We start from the raw sequence: 19,825 nt of genomic DNA on the forward strand, positions 1-19,825 counted from the left end.
AATATGTAAAATATTACATGGTCAATTTGTTACTCTTAAAACATATTCATCTCCTTATTCTCATTATGCAGAATGCCATGTGCTTTAAAAACTGATTAAAATAATTTAAAATTAACAGTGATGAAAGTTGGGCATAGTTAGGTCAATTATAATGTCTTCAGCATCTCATAAAAAGATTGGAAACCAACTGCCATAAGAAGATTGTTTTTGTTCACTCACTCAAAATCAGATTATTGTGATCAATTAATTTGTACAGGACCAGATGCCAAAGCCATGTGGTACTTTAGATATCTCAGTCACCAAGAAGTTCTCTTTTTAATTTATCTTAGATCACAAATGATTATAATTTCATTAAACACTGTGTACTGCAGAGACTATCTGTGGGCTGGAATATTACATTCAGCATGTTCAAATAATAGATTTTGTGGTTTAAGCTGGATCTTTTATTTAGATAATGGAAATCAAGGCAATTATAGAGACAATTTAGTCATCCAACCTCCCCAATCCCCCAAAAATGAATAAAACTTTTGCCTTGATTATCTATTTCTTAATTCTCCATTTCACTTGTAAGGATTCATTTGCTGCTGTGAAGTAAAAATAAACTCTGTAACTCCTCTGCTTCCAGTTCTTATTATACTATATTCTAAATATTTTATTATTGTTTCTCCCTCTCTCATTAAAATATGATTTTTTGAAAGCAGGGATTTTGTTTCTTTTTAAAATTTTTTCTCTTATTTTCCTTAAACAGAGTATTTAACATATGGTAGGCTTGCAGAAATATTTGGCAAATGAATGAATAGAGCCAGATTCTAACCTCAGAAGAAATGTATTAAATTATTAAATATACTTTTACTGCTTCTTAACATCTCTACTAGTTGTAAATTTTAGTAGTATTTTAAACAAAATACTGACTACCACACTTACGACAGATAGTCTATATCCCAGTTCTTTTTTTGTTGCAGCAAAATATCTGAAGGCACATGGTTGAAAATAAATAAATTCAATTATTATTGTTTTATTATTGATTGATTCCCCCCTTCAAACTGATGAGGCCATCATGCTTGCTTAAAAGTAGTTCTATATTATATAGGATTAAGGAAAATCTAATATGTATAGCTTATATGTATTGAGCACTCACTACATAGTAGAGGTAATATGTTTTTTTTTTAACTTTATTCTAATTTAGCTCTCCCAGCAATCTAATGATGTACATTTTGCTATCCACATTTTTCAAGATAGAAAATTGAGGTTCAGGGTTAAATATCTTGCCCAATGTCACAGAGCTGACAAATAACAGAGTTGTGATATGTTCTTAGATTGTCTGACTCAAAAGTCCATATTCTGCCCACTACTTTACACAGCCAAGTATTAGGTGATGAGACATCAGAATACTTTTCTTTAGGCCATCATTGATTTTATTGGAGTGTTATCATATCATTAGACCTAACGTGCTCTTCAAAATAAATATGATTGTAAGAGTAAGGAAACCAACTAAGGAATACTTGTTTTTAAGTGTAAATTTTTCCAAAGCTCCTTTACTGAGAAAACAAGTACTCTCTGACAGCCTAATTATACAAAATATCTATCGTACATAAATTTGTGAGAGTGCTCAAATCAGTCAAAATGGGCCATTCTTAAAATTTGGAAGTGTTTCCTTTAAGACATTTTTGGGTTTGGGAGTGTTTGTACAAATGTCATATGATAAAAATTATGATTCCATTAGGTTTCACCTTCAGTACACACACACATATACACATACACCTACAACACTTGCCCAATGTCTCTTTTATTAATTTCTAGTGATTCTGAGCTCATATGCCCAGGCTTGTGAACAGTATACAGCATTTTTCACATAATTATTGAGATCTTTGAAAACTATTCCTGTTATTCAACTAGTAAAAATTATTTGATATGGTTTGAAGGATATTATGGAATTTTCTTAAAATTCTTGACCTACCTTATAAAATATATAGATCAGGCTGATTGGAACAAAGAATTGGGCTAATTAGAAAAAATTGCTATATTAAAGTAATACTTTTAATACTTAAACAAATAAATATTTATCATGTCCATCCACCTAGTAAAAAACACATGATTTTTCATAATAGCATCTGGTTAAGCCCACCAAGAAGAAAAATGATTTAAATAGAAAATAAGTTATTACATCAGGTTCACTGAAAAATACTAAAAAGATTTTTCTTTTCAAGATACCACTGAAACCAAAGACTGTTTTACCTTTTGTAAAGTTGTGGATAGCATTATTTGGAAAAAAAAAAAATCCATTTATCTCACATTGGCCAAAGTGGTGGCAAATCAAATTGATAAAGTTAATATGCAGGTCAAATACCTTTGCATAACAAGCTGCTATAAATTTAATAATGCTTTAATATTGCTTCTAATTTTTAAAGGGACATTCCAAAAGCAGAACACATGACCTAATCATTTCAATCAATTTTACTTAAGAACAAAAGCATAAATCATTTGCGTAATCCCTTAGAGTTCATTGTTGCAAAATGTGATCCATGTTAAATGCAACCGAGCTCCATCCCTTTCCCTAGATGCTTTGTACAGAAAAACGGTCGCTGGCATTATTTAGCTTTCTCTGTGGGCACCAATATGTACCACAACTGTAGATGCCATGTCTCCTTCAGAAGTTATGAACAAAGACTAGCAATTCCAGACATAACAGTTTTCTGTAGTTTTTCAGTAATTCTCCCTTCCAATTATATTGGAACTGATTTCAGAAAGAAAGAAAAAAAATTCGTTTATTAGGTTTCTTTCTTCTTTTAAAGAGTGAAAATATGCCACTTTATAAATTCATTGTCCTTCACTCTAGTATAATATTTGATGTAATTCAAAATCTCTTTTGAACTGGTAAAAGATATAGAAAGTTAAAAGGAATCAAAGCACATGGTTTTTAAGGAAACCAATTGTTTTCAATTTTATCCAGAAGTTCTTTATTGCACTTCAATTTCATTATGAAATTTCTTTGAATCTTGGGATACTTTCAATCTTAGCACTTGCAATGTTTCATTTTTAAATCAATTTATTGCTTATTATAAATGCTCTACTGCCACAGTTATACTTCCTGTGTTATTGAACAATTGCATATTATACAAATATAATAAGTAGGATATGTGCTATAATCAAGTTAAAGTATTCAAATGAAAACTTTAAAACTATTTCTTATCTCCACAAGAATCAGCTTTCTATAAAAAGTGTAGAAATCCAGATGTATTAAGATTAATGCATATTATTGAAAATTACATTCAATTTTTTTTTAGATCCAAGAAATTAGCAGAAATAATGAGCAAGAAAATGACTATGAAGATGATATTATCTCATTTTCTACATATCCTCCTGGTAAGTTGTCCTGTATGCTATACATAAATGGAAAGGTAAAATCGAAGGGAATGTGGGAAGGTATTTAATTAACTGACTGAATTATAATTTATAATATGGCAGAGATACTATATTATGTTACTGATTTAAATTCTTCTAATAAGTTCCCAGTTTAATAATCAAACAAACAGCAGATTTCTTACCCAGAGTAAGAAATACACAAGTTGGGCTAATATAAATATTCTGACTACCTGACAACTATGTTTTTCAGGTTTTGTTTTTTTTGTTTTTTTTTTTTTTTCATTTAGACAAAGTTACATTCCTTTGAGGCTTTAGTTTTCTCAGTTGTGAAATGAGAAGTTCGGACAAGGACACTCTAAGGACTTCACTGGCTCTAATAGGTTGTAATTTTATATTCTATGGTCTGAAGACTAATTCAGAGTGTTCCTACACATGTACAAAGGCTACCCGTTCTGCCAGACTTCATTGATTTACAACTGCTTGCTTGACATCTTTACCAGCAGGAGTGATAGACATCTCATACTTAACATTCCCAAATCTGAAAACTTATTCCCGCTACTTCCAAACCTGCTCCACCTGCTGACTTCCCCATCTCAGGAAATGAAAACTCACTTCTTCCTTTGCTCAGTTCAGTCCAAACCCTTGAAGTAACTCTTCCTTTTACTTTCTCTCAATTCAATTGCAGCCAGTACTGTTGACTCTCTCGTCTAAATATAGCCAGGTTTCAACCATTTCTCACTGCTTTCATTGTCCTTTCTCTTAGTCCAGCTACCATCAGCTTTCCCCTGGATTATGGCAGTAGCACCGTGGTTCTCAACTGGGGACTATTTTGCTCGCATCCCCAACCCCAACCCAGGGGATATGTGGCAATAAATAGAGACATTGTTGATTATCACTACCCAGGGAGGATGGGGTGTATTTATTGGGTAAGAGAACAGGAATGCTGCTAAATATCCTACAATGCCCAAGACAGTCCCCAAGCCCTTGTCCACAAAGGATTATCTGGATGATAGAATTTAGACAGTATTGTTTTTAAGAAATTCAGCAGTAGCAGCTTCCACACTTGCTGCTTCTATACTCTATATTTCACAAAGCAATTAAAGTAACATGTCATTCTTTTGCTCCAAATCCTCCCATGCCTTCCCATCATACTCATGGTAAAATACATAATCCTTATCAGCATTTATAAGGCCATACATAATCTCTGGTAGCATTTCCAACCACTCTCTTACTCATTAATGGCCACAGTGACCTCTCACACACCATGGATGCCCTGCCTCAAAGCAGTTGCCCTTTCTGTCCCCTCGGCACACTCTGCCTCCACATATCCATACAGTTTGGTTCCTCACTTCTTCCTCCAGATTATGATCCCTTTCTCTGCCATCACTCTCAATTTCCCTTTACCTGCTCCTTTTATTCATTGCATTTATTTGAACATTTCATCTCCTTTATCTGGTTGTTGGTTTATTGCCTGTGCCCCCTTCTAGATTATATGTTGAAAAGGATCAGGACTTGTTTTGTACACTTTTTTCTTTGTAGCCCCAGCACCTGTAACAGCACATGGTAGGTGCCCAATTAAATATTATTGTCTACTAGTATTCAAATGATAGGGTGACCTGAAAATCCAATAGAAGATACATTGAAATGCAATGCCTTACCTTGTACACTTTGGCAAAATCAGTGAAATCCTTTCAAACATTATTGCGGAATACAGAAAAATGCTAATTGTCAAGAGAATGAATTAATGCACCACATTTTATAACAGTGTTTTATCATTCTTAATGAGAGTAAAACTGATAATAAAGCCATCATTGATAATGACCATGTATCCATTATGACATTTAATCCTCAGAAGAACTGCTTGCAATGAAAAAAATCATTATCTCAGTTCTTTGTACAGAACAACCTCATTTGTGCAGATGGTTTGGAACTGGGGACTTTCCTCAATATGAAACTCTGTGTGACTCAACCTTCTTTCATGGGAGAGGTGGGGACTTAGGGACACCCTAAATTGGTAGTTTTCAATCATGTCTTGGTATCACAATTACCACAAAGCTTGCTAACAACCCACTGGCCCAATAAATTCAACTCTCTAGAGCCGATCCCAGGCCTTGGCATATTGGACAAGCACCACAGAGACCCTGCTGCTTAGTCAGTGTTAAGATACACTGACCTACATAAACAGAAGGGTGGCTACAATAATGTCCTTTACCGTGGAGGTAATTCCAAGTTAATGCTTGATTTGTCCAGACAGAAATAGTGAAGACCCTTTCCTGGCCTGAGCAATAATTTCTTTTTAGTCATTCCATCATCTACACCATCAATAGTCTTAGAGACTACTTTATTTTAGGCTCAGTGATTGGTATTAGGGGTAGAAAGCTGAATGAGGTATCTGTGCAGAGACGTCTGTGCAGCAAAAAACACCAAGAATGAATGTCTGTCTGCTTAGCTAGGCTGTTAACGAAATAATCTTGGTTTGCAGTTCTAATGCTGGAAGTTGTGTTTTTTATCCTTCTCATGTGAAAGAGATGAAAATAAAAAAGAAAAATCTATGTAGAAATATGGGGTTCCATCATGGGCTTGATTTTTCCACATAACTAATTTTTCTCCTGTTGCTAAAAAGTTTATACAGTTTTCTTTTCATTAAAAAAAAAATCCTCCTCCTCTGTGCTCTGCTATTGGTTTCTTTAGCTATAGTTTAGCTTCATTTCAAAACAATTATTTGCTTTTCTATTACACTGACAATGGCAACGATTCACATATTCTCTGCAATCTAGAGGTCCAAAATTTGTTTAAAAATATTTTGAAACCTTTTTTAGAGTAGTTTTTTTAATAAAGAAAATGTAATCAAAGTTTTTTTTGTTTAAAGTTTAACATTATTGCTTTATATCTTTTTTTCCCCTTTTTTCTTCCTGAGTGATTAAGAGCATTTATTTTGTACAGTATAAAAAGTAACAATGGAATGTTGGTTCTTAGAGTAGAGGGAATTTGACGGGATCATTTGGTTAAGTTTCAGGATTGAAGCTATTTTATATATGAGAGAACTGAGTCCCAGAAAGATCTACCTACTAATGTGATTTGGATGGCTTCCCTGTAAAACATATTAACATTTTTTCACAAGTAATATTTCAAGAATTCACACAGTAAATATGTTCTTATAACTATGTAAGAGTCACAGATTCATTTTTATTGCATTATATACATGCAAGTCAAGGTTTGTTTCTTTCTCTTTCCCTTGCCTTTTCTATCACTTACTATTACTTATTTTATTAGGTCAGTTATGCTGCTGTCTAATGAAAATGCAATAATGCTATCAAATATATGAATCTGCTCAAACAATAACTCTAGAGGATCAGAATATTATTATATGCATGAGCATGTCTTGTACTGAGGTACCAAGATAATAATGGAAGCTTTGACTATTCATTTAGTAAATATTTTAAAGGCCCAGAAATGACTGTCCACCAAAGTCATGCATTTGTCCGCTTTCCACTACATCAGTTCATAAAAGTTTTATTAGCAGCACTACTAATTCTGTATGAAATTATAAAACATGAAATGCCTCCAGATGGTGGGTTTAAATGAAATAATACAATCCTTATCATAAACAGCTGCACAGAACACAGCATTTCATCATGAAAGTGGACAGGCATACAGACCAAGTGCAGAAGGAGCTGAGGCAAATGAAACAGAAGAGGAAGAAAAAGAGAATGAACCAGGCATGGAGGCTGAGCAAAGCCCACCAGAGGTTGGCAGTGGGAATTCTGAGGACCAGTATGATGACTTGTATGTGTTCATTCCTGAAAGCAATCCAGAAGATAACTCAAGAGAGCCACTCCTGTGCACCAGACCCCCACTTCCCCCTCCACGACAGGTAGCTGCTGTCCCCCAACTGGAAAAACCACACTTCACATTACAAGGTGAGTTTAAATTAAAAAAAACTTTTGTGGGCATACATCCTATATATGCTGTGGTAGACCAATGCAGAGATTAACTTTGGAAACCAAGAATAACTTTTCTCCTGTTCTTTAACAACTAGGGCCTAGGAAATGAAGTAACATGTAACTGCCACTATCTTTTTCTTTCTTTTTTTTTCCTTTAGGAACAAGATCTCATTAGAAACTTTAGTAAAGAAATAAAACTTGAAAGGAGTCTGTGGTTCTGTACATAGCATGGACCCCAGGCATTCCATGTGGAAAAGTAAACAGCTTTGCGTTTAAGTAATACTCTTAGTCTTCCAGCTAGAGAGAAAGAATAATGTTTTACAGACATTTGAAAATGACCTTGGGCACTTTACTCAGTTGATAGCTGTAGGGGAATCGAGTGATACAGGGTTTCTTACACACTGCATTTTGACTAGCTCTAGAAACCAAAGCCTGGGAATATTCCATATACTGCTGAATTGGAAGAACAGTTAGCAAGGCTAGGATCGCATTTTTCCCCAATGCAAGAAGTAAGTATTGTAGTGGGGGAAAGTATGCAGAGTATGAAGGGAAGCCTCCACATTGGGCTAATCTGCCTGGCTTGTTCTTTTGTTATCTGAAAATTTCCAACTCCGGGTCCATTCTTATAGTCACTACTTATCCCCAATTTATTGATTGCTATCTTATATGGATATTTCAAATTCAAATATGTCCCTACAGCAGAAATTTAAAGTATGAAAAAAAGCCCACAATTAAAACCCTGTGTATGACTATCCTTTAATTGTCAAGTCCTAGAAAATTATAAAGAAAGCACATAAACACTGTTTCAAAAAGTGAATTTTGAACTCATGAAACTTAACATTTGTATCCTTGAAGTTTTTTCCTCTATGAAGGCTCATTTTTATCACTATAAACCTTTAATAAGGTTAGGCACTATATTTATAGCTGGAAAGTACTGCTTAAGGGAAAGTACCTATAATCTAATGGACACTCCTCTGATTTACTTTCACATTCAAATAATTTACTGAGCACCTACTGTGTGCCCTTGACCTGTATCAATGAAGTAGGTATATTAATATCAGGGGTGGGGGTGGGGGCATACAGGTTAGTAGTACACTCACAACAAACTTCTACAGTTTTCATGATGTATGCTGATGTGAACCATTTTATATAATCATAAAAATCAATTGTTAAGAAGACAAGGTGGTCTTATGTCACATTAATTCTCTTAAAAGAGCTAACATTAATTGCATTTTCTCCTATTGTAAATTTCTATATATGATATGTTAGTTAGAACTACTCTACAGAGAGTGTTCACCAAATATCTAAGACCAAAAGTTTAATATTGGTTAATATATCTTCTGAAAAATACCAAATATTAAAAGCAAAATAAAACCCAATGCATTCCTTTTGTTTGAAATCTGGTATTATATTTTTCCATTTTACATGCAGTGTTATATTTAATCTCATCTTTTCCTAGGGCAGATATTGAAAGTAAATGGAAAATAAAATGCCAATATTTGTCCTTAAAATTATTTGATTAAAGTCTTCAAAAGTAAGACCATAAATTACCATGTATTTTTTTTTTTTTTGCCAGAGACTTCGTATGGGTTCTTTGACTTTAGCTATTGATACCTTCAGGAATTGCCCATTAAGTGTAGCAGCCATGACTCCCAGGGGTGTAAATCTCCCTGGCAACAAGTGACAGTTGTAAATCTCCCTGGCATCACGGAATTGAGAATGCCATCTTAACCAAAAGGGAGAAAAGAAATGAAACAAAATAAAGTTTGAGTGGCTGAGAGATCTTAGAGTCAAGAGGTTAACCTGGAGGTTATTTTTATGCATTATATAGAGATTCCTTTTATTTCCACTGGAAATAATTAGAATAGATAGAAGGAAATACATGAATCTGTTGAACTGTAATCCAGTAGACTTGATTCTTGATGAAAATTATATAACTACATAGCTTTTATTGTGTGACCATGTTGTCGGAAATAAAGCGGTTCCTGTAAGGGAATAAACGCTCACTCGGTTTTGGAGGAGAAAAGAATTTATTTACAATCTTGCAAGATAGGGCGTCCAGCCAAACACATGGAAGACTGGCGCGCCAGAGGAAGAGAATGGCGATCTTTAAATCTCCTACTCCTAATTCGCAAGTCCCTCCCCTGTTTCCCCATTGACTGGGTACTACAGAGGTTACAGCCTATCCGAGAACACTAACTAATTCATCTTTTGAGATTTTAATTTGTACAGCCAATCCTAGAGAGCCAACTAGCTCATTATTGAGATTTTGAACTGATCAGCCTATCCCCCTCAAATTTTTATTTTTTTTTGCTGTGAGTTCCCGCCTCTGATATTACCTCATATCTCTTTACATTCCAGTAACTATGGTTACTTTTCCATATAAGGAGCAGGCAGATTCTCTCTTCTCTTTGTCTGGGGCTTGTTTAAACTGGTTTTGCCTCCATTTCCCTTATTCCATGCTGTCTCTATGTGAAAACTAAACTTATCCCTTTCTTACACATGTGATAGTGAAAACCTTGTGGCTGACATTCCCTTTACCCAGTGTATGGGCAGATAAGTAATAAAATAATGACAAAAAATATGCAAATAATAGAGTGGATAAGGGGTATGGGATGGTTTGGGTGTACTTTTTAATTTATTTTTTAAATTTTTTTATATTTTTAAAATATTTTTTTCTTTATTTTGGAGTAACGACAATACTAGAAAATTGATTGTGGTGATGAATGCACAACTATATGATGATACTACCTGCCATGATTGTATACGTTGGATGTGTTATATGTGTGTAAGTTTATGTCAATAAAATTGCATTTACAAAAAACAAAAATTTAAGATTAAAAGAAAAAAAAAAGAGTAGTGTCCATCTGTCCTCAAGTACATGAGAAGAGAGGCTACCTCATCAAGACCTAAATATCAAATCCCCATGACCACTTTGTGGACAAATTCATTAGAGAAAATAACAATACATAACACTGTATAGCACTTTTCAATTTATAAAGAATACATTGTTTCCTCTTATCTTCACAACAACCTCTTAAGATAGGTATCACTATTATTCCCTTTTGGCTGAGAATTAAGACCATGAAGACTGTAATTGGAATATGTAAAATACTTATTCATATAAACAGGTTTTCTGGGCTTTTAGGATTCTTCTCTTTGTTACACATTCTCAGCCCAATTATTTCAAAAGTTGGAATTATAAGAGTGATTTATTTCCATCTTTATTTGCTAATGTACAACCTGAATTAAGAAAGTTCAGGTCCTACTCTGAAAAGTATAATCTGATGCACTGGAAAATGAAAAGTAAAATGTATTATTTCTAGCACAAGCCCAACTTTGGAAATAGTTGGCAAGGGAGGTGGGTGGGAAAACAAAGAAAGTTAACAGCTCAGGAAATGGGTTCATAAAAGTAAGATAGTTGACATATTCTGCTAAAAATGAAACGCTGTAAAATCGTTTCCCACACACTTAATCTGGTTTCAGCTGTGATGCTGTCAGTGAAACATGAAGTGAAACAAGTCATGAAGTCAAAATCTCAAAACCATGTATTTATAAGGGAAAAGGTACTTCATGGTGATTTTAAAGTCATAGGCAGTTAATACTTCTTAGGTTAAGCCAACTAAAATAATCAGATCTAATGTTCTGTTGGGATATTACTTTAGTGTCTCTCATAAACCCACCCAAAACAATTGCTTAATTTTCTGATAATAACATCCCTTTATTCTGCTCTAAAACTTGTCTCTCCCTAAAGAAAAACTTGTCTTTGCACTAAAATACCTATAAGCAAACTAAATGTTTTTGGACAGATTTCTCACTAAACAAAGAGAAGGGAGGGAAGTGCTCCCTTAGCACAAGTGCATGAATCTGTCAAAATGCCATAGGAAAACAATGATTTTTCAGTCAATAATTTAAATGCCTTCAATTCTGTTGTTGGCATTAGTATTTTAAGTAAAATATTTGTCAAAGGGCAAATTAAAAAAAATGATTATTCTCATTGGCCTGGTAGAGAGTCCTCAAAATTCTCTTCAACCTCTTCATTAACCAAAGTTTATGATGAAATCTGTCTTGTAAATAATTTCTACTAAAATATTTAACACATTTTTATAAAAATATTTACATATTTTACTGAGTATGAAAGGTATCAAAGACTATAAAACCTATAATTTTATTATTTCCACAAGAATTAATCCTCAATCCATTGATTGTCGGTACATCTTTTATGTCATGAATATTATCAACTCTGCTTACAGTGTCCTTTAGCTAAGAATGAGGTTTGTATTGTAGAAATCAAGAGTTGCATTTTTGAAGGTGAGTTTCTCAGAGTGAAACTGACTTACTAGGAAACCAAGTGTATTATAAGGGTTCTCTTAGGAAACAGAACAGACAGGATATATATATGTATATATATATGTGCATATATATGTATATATATTAGTATTATGAGATTTTTATAAGAATTGCCTCGACATTAAATCATTCATTTAATGATTCCATAAAATAATATGAAAAATATTTTATGTTTACAAAGAACTCTGTCTCATGCAAACAACCTTTTCCTTAACAAAGTTAAAAGTTACAAATTGCAAGAGGATATTTTTAGTAAAATACACAGCTCACTTCTCTTTTTGGAATTTATGAGGTAATGTATACACTTTTTCAGGAAGCAGGAAATCTTCTCTTAAATTGTTTCCTATGGTGTTTGATTTAATCACTTTGAGAAGCTCAAGCAAGTGCAGATGGACATCAATAATACTGCATATAACAAAAAAGTAAACACCATCTAAATATTTCATATGCAGGAAAAATGCTGGAAGGCCAAATGGAAAGAAGTCAAAACTGGTGCGATCCTGGTGTAAGACAAGAAACAGGAGGCGAGCCCAAAGGAAAGGAAGAAAAGAAAGATGAGAAGGAGCAGGAGGAGGAGGACCCATACAGTTTTCCTGAGAATGATGACAGTGAATATGACACAATATTGGCCAATAGGAGTACAAGGAAAAAAACTGGAAGTCGGTCTTTTATTATAAACAGACCTCCTGCTCCCACACCCCGGCCCACAAATATCCCTCCTAAAGAGGAAACCACATCCTACATAGCTCAAGGTAATGTTTGTTGTTTGTCCTTTCTGGTAAATTTTTTTTTTTTTTTAATGTGGGGTATAAAGTTGTCTGCTTAGTGCTTGGATCCAGAAAACAAAGATTAAAATTATTTTTTTCAAGTCACATGTGAGTTGTATAGGCCCATTTTTTAAATTAGGAAACACAATGAAGGAAGATAATAAGAATGATGGTTGGGTTTGGGTTTTCTTCATTTAGGAGGAACGTTTTGACAAACAATCCAAGGAACATGAAATAGGAGAAAGTAGGAAATGAGGAGAAATTCTATTTGACACTTCTATAATTCTACATGAGGGAAGCTCAGTAGACCATGAGGGTACTCTAACTTTACTTTTTGCACCTAATTTTATTTAAAATAACTTTTAAAACCTAAGCAGTTTGAATACTAGAATCTGAGATATTCAACCCCAATCTATCTGATAATTTCACTTCGTCCCAATTGCTACAATTCATTTCCTTAATCTTAGAAGGGTTACTTCATTTTAGACTTAATTTCTTTCTCATTCTCCACTCAGTTGGATGTAAAGAAAAACAAGTTTTTATAGTAGAGTTTTTAACATCTGTAGTCCCAGGAGGATGGATTGACTCACCTGTTTTTTTGCCTGTTGCTCTTGTATACCCTGTTTAGTTTGATGCACTCCACGAGCCCACGATTTCTAAAATCGTGGGCTCGTGGAGTGACTTTTATAGGTTAGAAACCATGTAGGGGCTTTGAGTATAGAATAAAACAAGTTCCCATCCTTGAAGAGTTCCTAGACTACTACAGGAGACAGACATACAAACAAATACACAGAATAAATGTGACACTTATTAAAGATTTTTGAACAAGATATTTGGTTGCTGAAAGGGAATAGATTTTAAATTCAAATAATCCAAACCAAATGCCTAAACAAAACATTCAAAAATATACCCCAAATCCACCAGAGACTAACACAGTTACTCATCTATGCCTGATATGTTCAAAAGAAACCATTCCATTCCTTAAACAGTATGTATTGAAATATATCAAGTATATGTAAAATTATTTACCAGTACACAACATATATACTTAAAAATAATCTACTGCCAATAATGTTCAAGAAACTGTAACAAATTAGGAAACTATAACAAATTTTAAAATGTTTCAGATAAAATGTGATTGGAACAATAATCTATGTTATGAAGGCAGGGGATAAGCTTTAATTAGAAATTCTCAGATTACCCATTATATTGATCTCCTAAGATATTACCATTTCTTCAACAAGGTTGCTAAATCCCAATAAATATTTTTATACAACCTAACCAATAAATATTATAAGGAGAGAGAATATATATAGCTCAATATAAGAATTTAGTTATACTCTAGAGATTTTTGAAAAGGTGCATCATGGGCTCAACTGCAATCCTTAGGGAGTGTCTCAAGACCACAAACATCAATTCCCATTTCATATTGTTCAGTTTGTGGACTTCGTCCCATCCTTCTATTGACTATCATGTTCATGTTTTCCAAGCACTCTCTTGTTTTCTATTTGTACTTCCTTTTTTCTAGCATTTCTTTCTCTTTTCCTTAGGGAAGGATGTAAAGCATTAATTCAGTATCTACTTATCTACTCTTCCTTCTTTGTGTATATCCATTATAATTTTTTGCTTCTTATTGTTTTTATTTTAATTTTACTTCAGCTCTCATATTGTTTCTATTATCTTTATTTGTTTTGATGCTATCTTTAATGCTTCATATTTCCATTGAGTATCTGATTATTCTTAGCTGTGCTTTCATATTTAAGAATGAAGCATCAAGAACCTGAATGGCAATTCTACTTGTTAAGTTATGGACTCTATCGTAAGATAATTTGGGAGGTAACCAGCTTTTTCACTGAATGACCCCAAAATGTTAGTTTATGTAGATCTATTCCCTGATGCTTTTCAATGTTTCTAGAGTAAAATCCAATTAACACCAGTCTGTATTTATATATCTGGTTGCGAGCACTCTGAGATCAGAGTATGGGAAGGAGATTGGGAAACTTCAACAAAGAATGCACAATTTAACTTATTCTCCCTGTTTTCAGTTCAGTATATAACTCCTGCCACCAACTGTGCCTTAGTTCCCATGTCCAGAGATACTTCTGTTCAATTTCTACAAAGAACACATCTCTCATTATGATGGTTGCCTCACTGCATAGGACTGGAGAAGGAATTTAGGGCCTTAGACTTTCAACTAACCCCCATGTTGAATAAATTAACTGGAATTGTTTTCATTCTCATTCATTTATTTATTAATTACACAAAGATTTATCAAGTGCCAAGTGATAAAGTCTTTCTATGTATTATTGCATAAATTCCCTACTTGATGTTAGTATAATTTGTCCAATATGTATATACACATATGGGGACTTTAAAAAAAATCTTAGTTTCTTAAGTTTCTAAGAAATTTTAAAGGTTATTTATCTTCCTTACCCATGCCAAGCCTGGTACCCCTCAACACTTATAAGCATCTTTCTAACTCAGTTACACAATTAAAAGTTTTCTCGTGGTTTTTGTATCATACGGAGAGAGGAACCAGTGTTATTATAATGTGGTGAGGGGTTTTTGCAGGTAAATATATAAAAACAAGTATGTTTTTTTGCCCCAAATCCCAAATCAGTAGCAAAAGCTGAACTATAAATGAAGTCATTACAGTCCCCTTCTACTGTTTCTTCCTTTTCTTTTTCACCAGGATATGCTTGCCAGTATCTCCCTTTTTATGCCACTGATTGTTTATCATTCTGTTCCTACGTTAGGATAAACATTGCCTCATCAACTAATTCTTTCTTGATGTTCCTTGTGTTTTTCAGGGTAAAAATCTTTCATCACATCTTTCCTCCTTTTTTTTTTCCTGGCTCAGGCAGGTCTATTAAATAGATTTGACTCAGTTTCACAAAAAGCCATCCATTCAATTAGAAGAATTAATTTGCCCCAATTCTTGCCAAAGCACAGAAGTAGTAGCAGAATGTTGGCATATCCAGGATGTATTAACATAGCCAAGAGAGAAAGATGTGGTGTAATGGATGGAAAAAGAGTGCATAATGAAGTTGAGTCCCAACTTACTATTGTAGAAACTCAAAAAGTGACAGAGACGAGGCAAAGGAAAGCCACGGAAGTATAAGAAAAAAATATATATGTTGGCTTTGCAGAAAGACCTGTATTCAAATTCAGCCTATATTTTCTGAACAATGACTTAATATATCTGAGAGTTGATTTCTTCATTGTAAATTGGGGATAGAAATAACACCTACTTCAAGGATTGTTATATTTACACAGAATTAGTAAATACCCAGCATAAAACTTGCTATGTGGTATACACTCAATAAATTATTCTCCTTTACCTTTACTCAACTTCTGGGCAGGGGACAAATTTGATAAACTAACTTTAAATTATAGAAAAAGCATTTGTGTGCTTTCTGGATTCTGGTGGAGTCATAAAAAAAGGAAGGTATGAGAGTTGGAATGGGACACCAAGGGAAAAACCTGTCCTCTCTGTTTACTTAGTCTACTCCTTCTAATAATTATTAGACAATTTTCATGATAATTTCTAATTCATGCAACAATCCTGCATGAGAGGCATTAACAGTATCATTTTAGGGTAGGAAACTGATGCTCAGTAAGTTTCAGTGTCTTTCCCAAGGTGATAAAACTAAGAGGAAGATGCAGGATTTGGACCCAGAGTAGTCTGGTTCTAGTGCCTGTACACATGGCACCACAAATTTCCTTCATTCATATATTTATTTCTAGATTATTTTATTAATATTGGTTTCTTCCTACTAAACCATAAGATTCCTTAAGGAAGAGACAAATGTCTTCTGTTTTTGTCCATCATTGTAACTCTGGTGCCAAGCTCAGGGATGAATTCATGGCAGAAACTGAGTAAATATTTGATGAATGTTAACTGAATGAATAAAAGAATCAATGAATGATAGTGACAAGCCCATGTCAATGTGTTAGAATGGGAGACTTCATTAATGCTGTGGAGGATAGTCAGAAGACTATACCAATTTACTAATTCCTAAATTGCTCCTGTTTTAAACCATCCTTTGTTCAAACAACTACTACTTTGAAGAGGGGGATTCACACAGAATGGGACAATGAATTAGGATATCCAGTTATAGCTAAGCATTTAATACCTTGAGAGAAATTCTATTTCCACCATCACCATGTCCCCAAAAAGGTAACTTATTAATGCAAAACTGAACCCATGTTAGTTTATTTGTATCAAGAGATATGGTTCTGATTTTTATCTCAGTAATGTTGTAAACCTAATCTGATGCTAACCACCACAAAAGAAGTAACTCATTCTGCTCAAGTGAAAAGTTTTTAGTCTGCTTGCTTTCAGATATTTTATTATCTCCATCTTTTTCTCCCTATAATATTTGGAAGGATCAGGTTCATTAAGCATCAAGAAAATAGAGAAATTAACATGGATTTACAGCACTCTGTAGTGACAGTATTCTCCATTTAAAACAAATGAGCACTTCCCATGTGTAGATAGACTGATAGTAAAATTATCCATAATCATAAAGAGATGAATAACTATTGGGGAACATTTTTCAATATTAATGGACAATTTCCCATTTTCTCCTCATACAATTAATAGGAGAAAGAGCCGTCAGAGTCCATGTGGCTGATTTGGGGTAGAATATAATTTCCCTTTCAATTTTCAATTGATACAAAGGTTGCCCCTGGCATTTTGCAGTGCAAGAAAGTTGTATATGACCTTTTTTGAGACCTACTTAGCAAAGGGGACCCTTAAATGTCAAGTACAACTCACTTGCTCTCAGAAATTTTCCACTTGAAATTTGCTTGTACTTGAAATTGATCACACAGAATGCAATTGAAATTAAAAATGAGAAAAAAAAGGCCTTGTAGAAACCCTTAGGAAAATTAATCTATATCATTGTAGATGTGGCAGAGTGGGATGGTTTCTCTCCTCATTGGTGAAGAAATATGGTCAAGTGGATAAAAGTGGACCTTAAATCAAGAGCCTTAGGCCCTACTCTCCAGCTGGGTGACCTTGTCCAAACCATTTAGCTTCATGCCCTAGTATATAATATATCTCAGGTACTCCCCCAGATGAGGGCATATTTGTCATTCTGCTTGTTAGCCAAATGTTCCTGTCTTCCCCTGTAATATCCTTCTCTCTCCTTTCCACGACATAGCAATGGCATGGCTTTTCAAAGGGGCAGTCATGCTAACCTGTGCTCACACTGTTCATTCTGAGGATCAAGCCTTCTTGTGTAAACCAGATGTTTTGATTTGCTCTTTATATTCTCACAGCCAAATATTCACAGAGATATTAAATGATACCTGTGAAGGGATTTGCGAAACATTTGCAATGTTGTTTTTTAAGTTTTCATTAGAGAAGTTCTAGTTTTACAGCAAAATCATGCAGAAAATACAGTTCCCATATAACCCTGCCCCGCAACCACAATTCTCCCTATTATTAACATTTTGCATTAGTGTAGTACCTTTGTTACAATTGATAAAACGTTATTATAATTATACTATTCAACTTTAATTCATAATTACAGCAGAGTTACTGTTTGTTTTGTACACTCCTATGTGGCTTTTAAAATTTTTTTTTATTCTGATAACATATATACAACCTAAATTTCCCTTTTTAACTACACTCAAATATATAATTAAGTGGTGTCAATTACATTCAAGATATTGTGCTACCATCACCACCATCTTTTCTATCATCCCAAATAGAAACTCTTTCCCAATTAAGCGTTAACTCCCCATTCTCTAACCCCACCCTTGCTCCTGGTAACCTGTAATCTAGTTTCTGATTCTATGAATCTGCTTATTCTAATTGCTTCATTTCAGTGACATCATACAACTTCATCCTTTTGTGTCTGGCTTGTTTCACTCAACAAGATGCCTTCAAGGTTCATCCATGTTGTTGCAAAATCAGAACCTCATTCCTTTTCACAGCTGAATTATATTCATTTCTGTGTATATCCCACATTTTGTATCTATACATCTGTTGATGGACACTTGGGTTGCCTCCCTCTTTTGGCAATTGTGAGTAATGCTGCTATGAACATTTATGTGCAAAGATCCGTTCAAGTACCCGCTTTCAATTCTTTTGGGTATATACCTAGAAGAGGGATTTCTGGGTCATACGGTAGTTCTATAGTTAACTTTGGAGGAACTGCCAAACTGTTTTCCACAGTGGTTGCACCATTTTACATTCCCACCAACAATGAATAAGTGTTCCTATTTCTCTGCATCACCTCAATACTTGTTATTTTCTGTTTTTTAATAGTAGCCATTCTAGTGGTTATGAAATGGTATTTCATTGTGGTTTTGATTGGCACTTCCCTAATGGCTGAAGATGTTGAGCATCTCTTCATTTATTTATCTACAATTTGTATATCTTCCTTGGAGTAATATCTGTTCAGATCTCTTGCCTATTTTTTAATTCAGTTGTTTGCCTTTCTGTTGTTAAGTTTCGTGATTTCTTTTTATATTCTGGATATTAAAATCTTGTCAGAGATGTGGCTTCCAAATACTTTCTCCCATTCTAAAAGTTGGTTTTTCACTTTCATGATGAAGTTCTTTGATAAACAAAAGTTTTAAATTTTGATGAAATACTACTTACCTATTTTTACTTTTGTTGCTCATGCTTTGGGCGTAAAATCTAAGAAACCATTGCCTAATGCAAGGTCCTAAAGATGCTTCTCTATATTTTCTTCTAAGAGTTTTATAGTTTTGATTCTTATATTAGGTCTTTGATCCATTTGGGGTTATTATATATGGTGTGATGTAGGGGTCTACTTTCATTCTTCTGCATATGGATATCTGGTTTTCCCAGTAGCATTCTTTTCCATTAAGTGGATTTAATTGTTTATTATACTTTAGTGGTCTACTTGCTGCTTCTGCCTGCAGGGCAAGTTCTGGGAGGGTGAGGCAGAGAGAAGTTTCCTGGTTCAGTCTTTCAGGCTGTCACCAGATAGATTGGCACAGTCATACAAGCACCAAAGTATGTGCATTAGGGTTATTCTCCTCCCTCTGGGACAGGGCCAGGGACCCACATTGCTGGCACAAGCTGGTCCCACAATGTGCCTGGAAGGGAGTGGTGGGGGACAAACAAGGTGCCACGAGAGTCTCCCATTATTTTTTAAAGTTTTTTTTTTTAACGTAGCATTCACCCAGATAACTACAAACCTTTAACCATTTTCTAGAATTCTGAGGAAGATGGCTTTGCCAGTTTCTGCTAGTTGTTCGAAGATTTTGTGGGGGCACAGTATTCTGGAGTGTTTTACAACACTATCTTGGCCAACCAGAAGCCCAGCCAATTTCACCTTCTCTTCCTCCTCTGCTCTTCTGCTAGTTCTGCTTTGCTTAATTTTTTGAATATTTAATAGTATGCTAATTTTTCCAACT

General features: G+C 34.2%; 1 protein-coding gene across 3 annotated transcripts in view; it reads left to right on the forward strand.

The window, feature by feature from the left end:
• BANK1 (B cell scaffold protein with ankyrin repeats 1) overlaps positions 1-19,825 on the forward strand; it is a 340,362-nt gene that overhangs the window by 283,464 nt on the left and 37,073 nt on the right. For all 3 annotated transcript variants that reach the window (XR_005215918.1, XR_005215919.1, XM_037830343.1), the window contains exons 8-10: positions 3,285-3,363; positions 6,975-7,283; positions 12,110-12,409. Coding sequence is in view for 1 of the 3 variants with exons in the window: in XM_037830343.1 (XP_037686271.1) it covers positions 3,285-3,363; positions 6,975-7,283; positions 12,110-12,409 (688 nt within the window). In the remaining 2 variants the exon portion in view is untranslated. The remainder of the gene's footprint in view (positions 1-3,284; positions 3,364-6,974; positions 7,284-12,109; positions 12,410-19,825) is intronic.

Source organism: Choloepus didactylus, chromosome 3 (assembly GCF_015220235.1).
Source record: "Choloepus didactylus isolate mChoDid1 chromosome 3, mChoDid1.pri, whole genome shotgun sequence".
NCBI classification, from domain to species: Eukaryota; Metazoa; Chordata; class Mammalia; order Pilosa; family Megalonychidae; genus Choloepus; species Choloepus didactylus.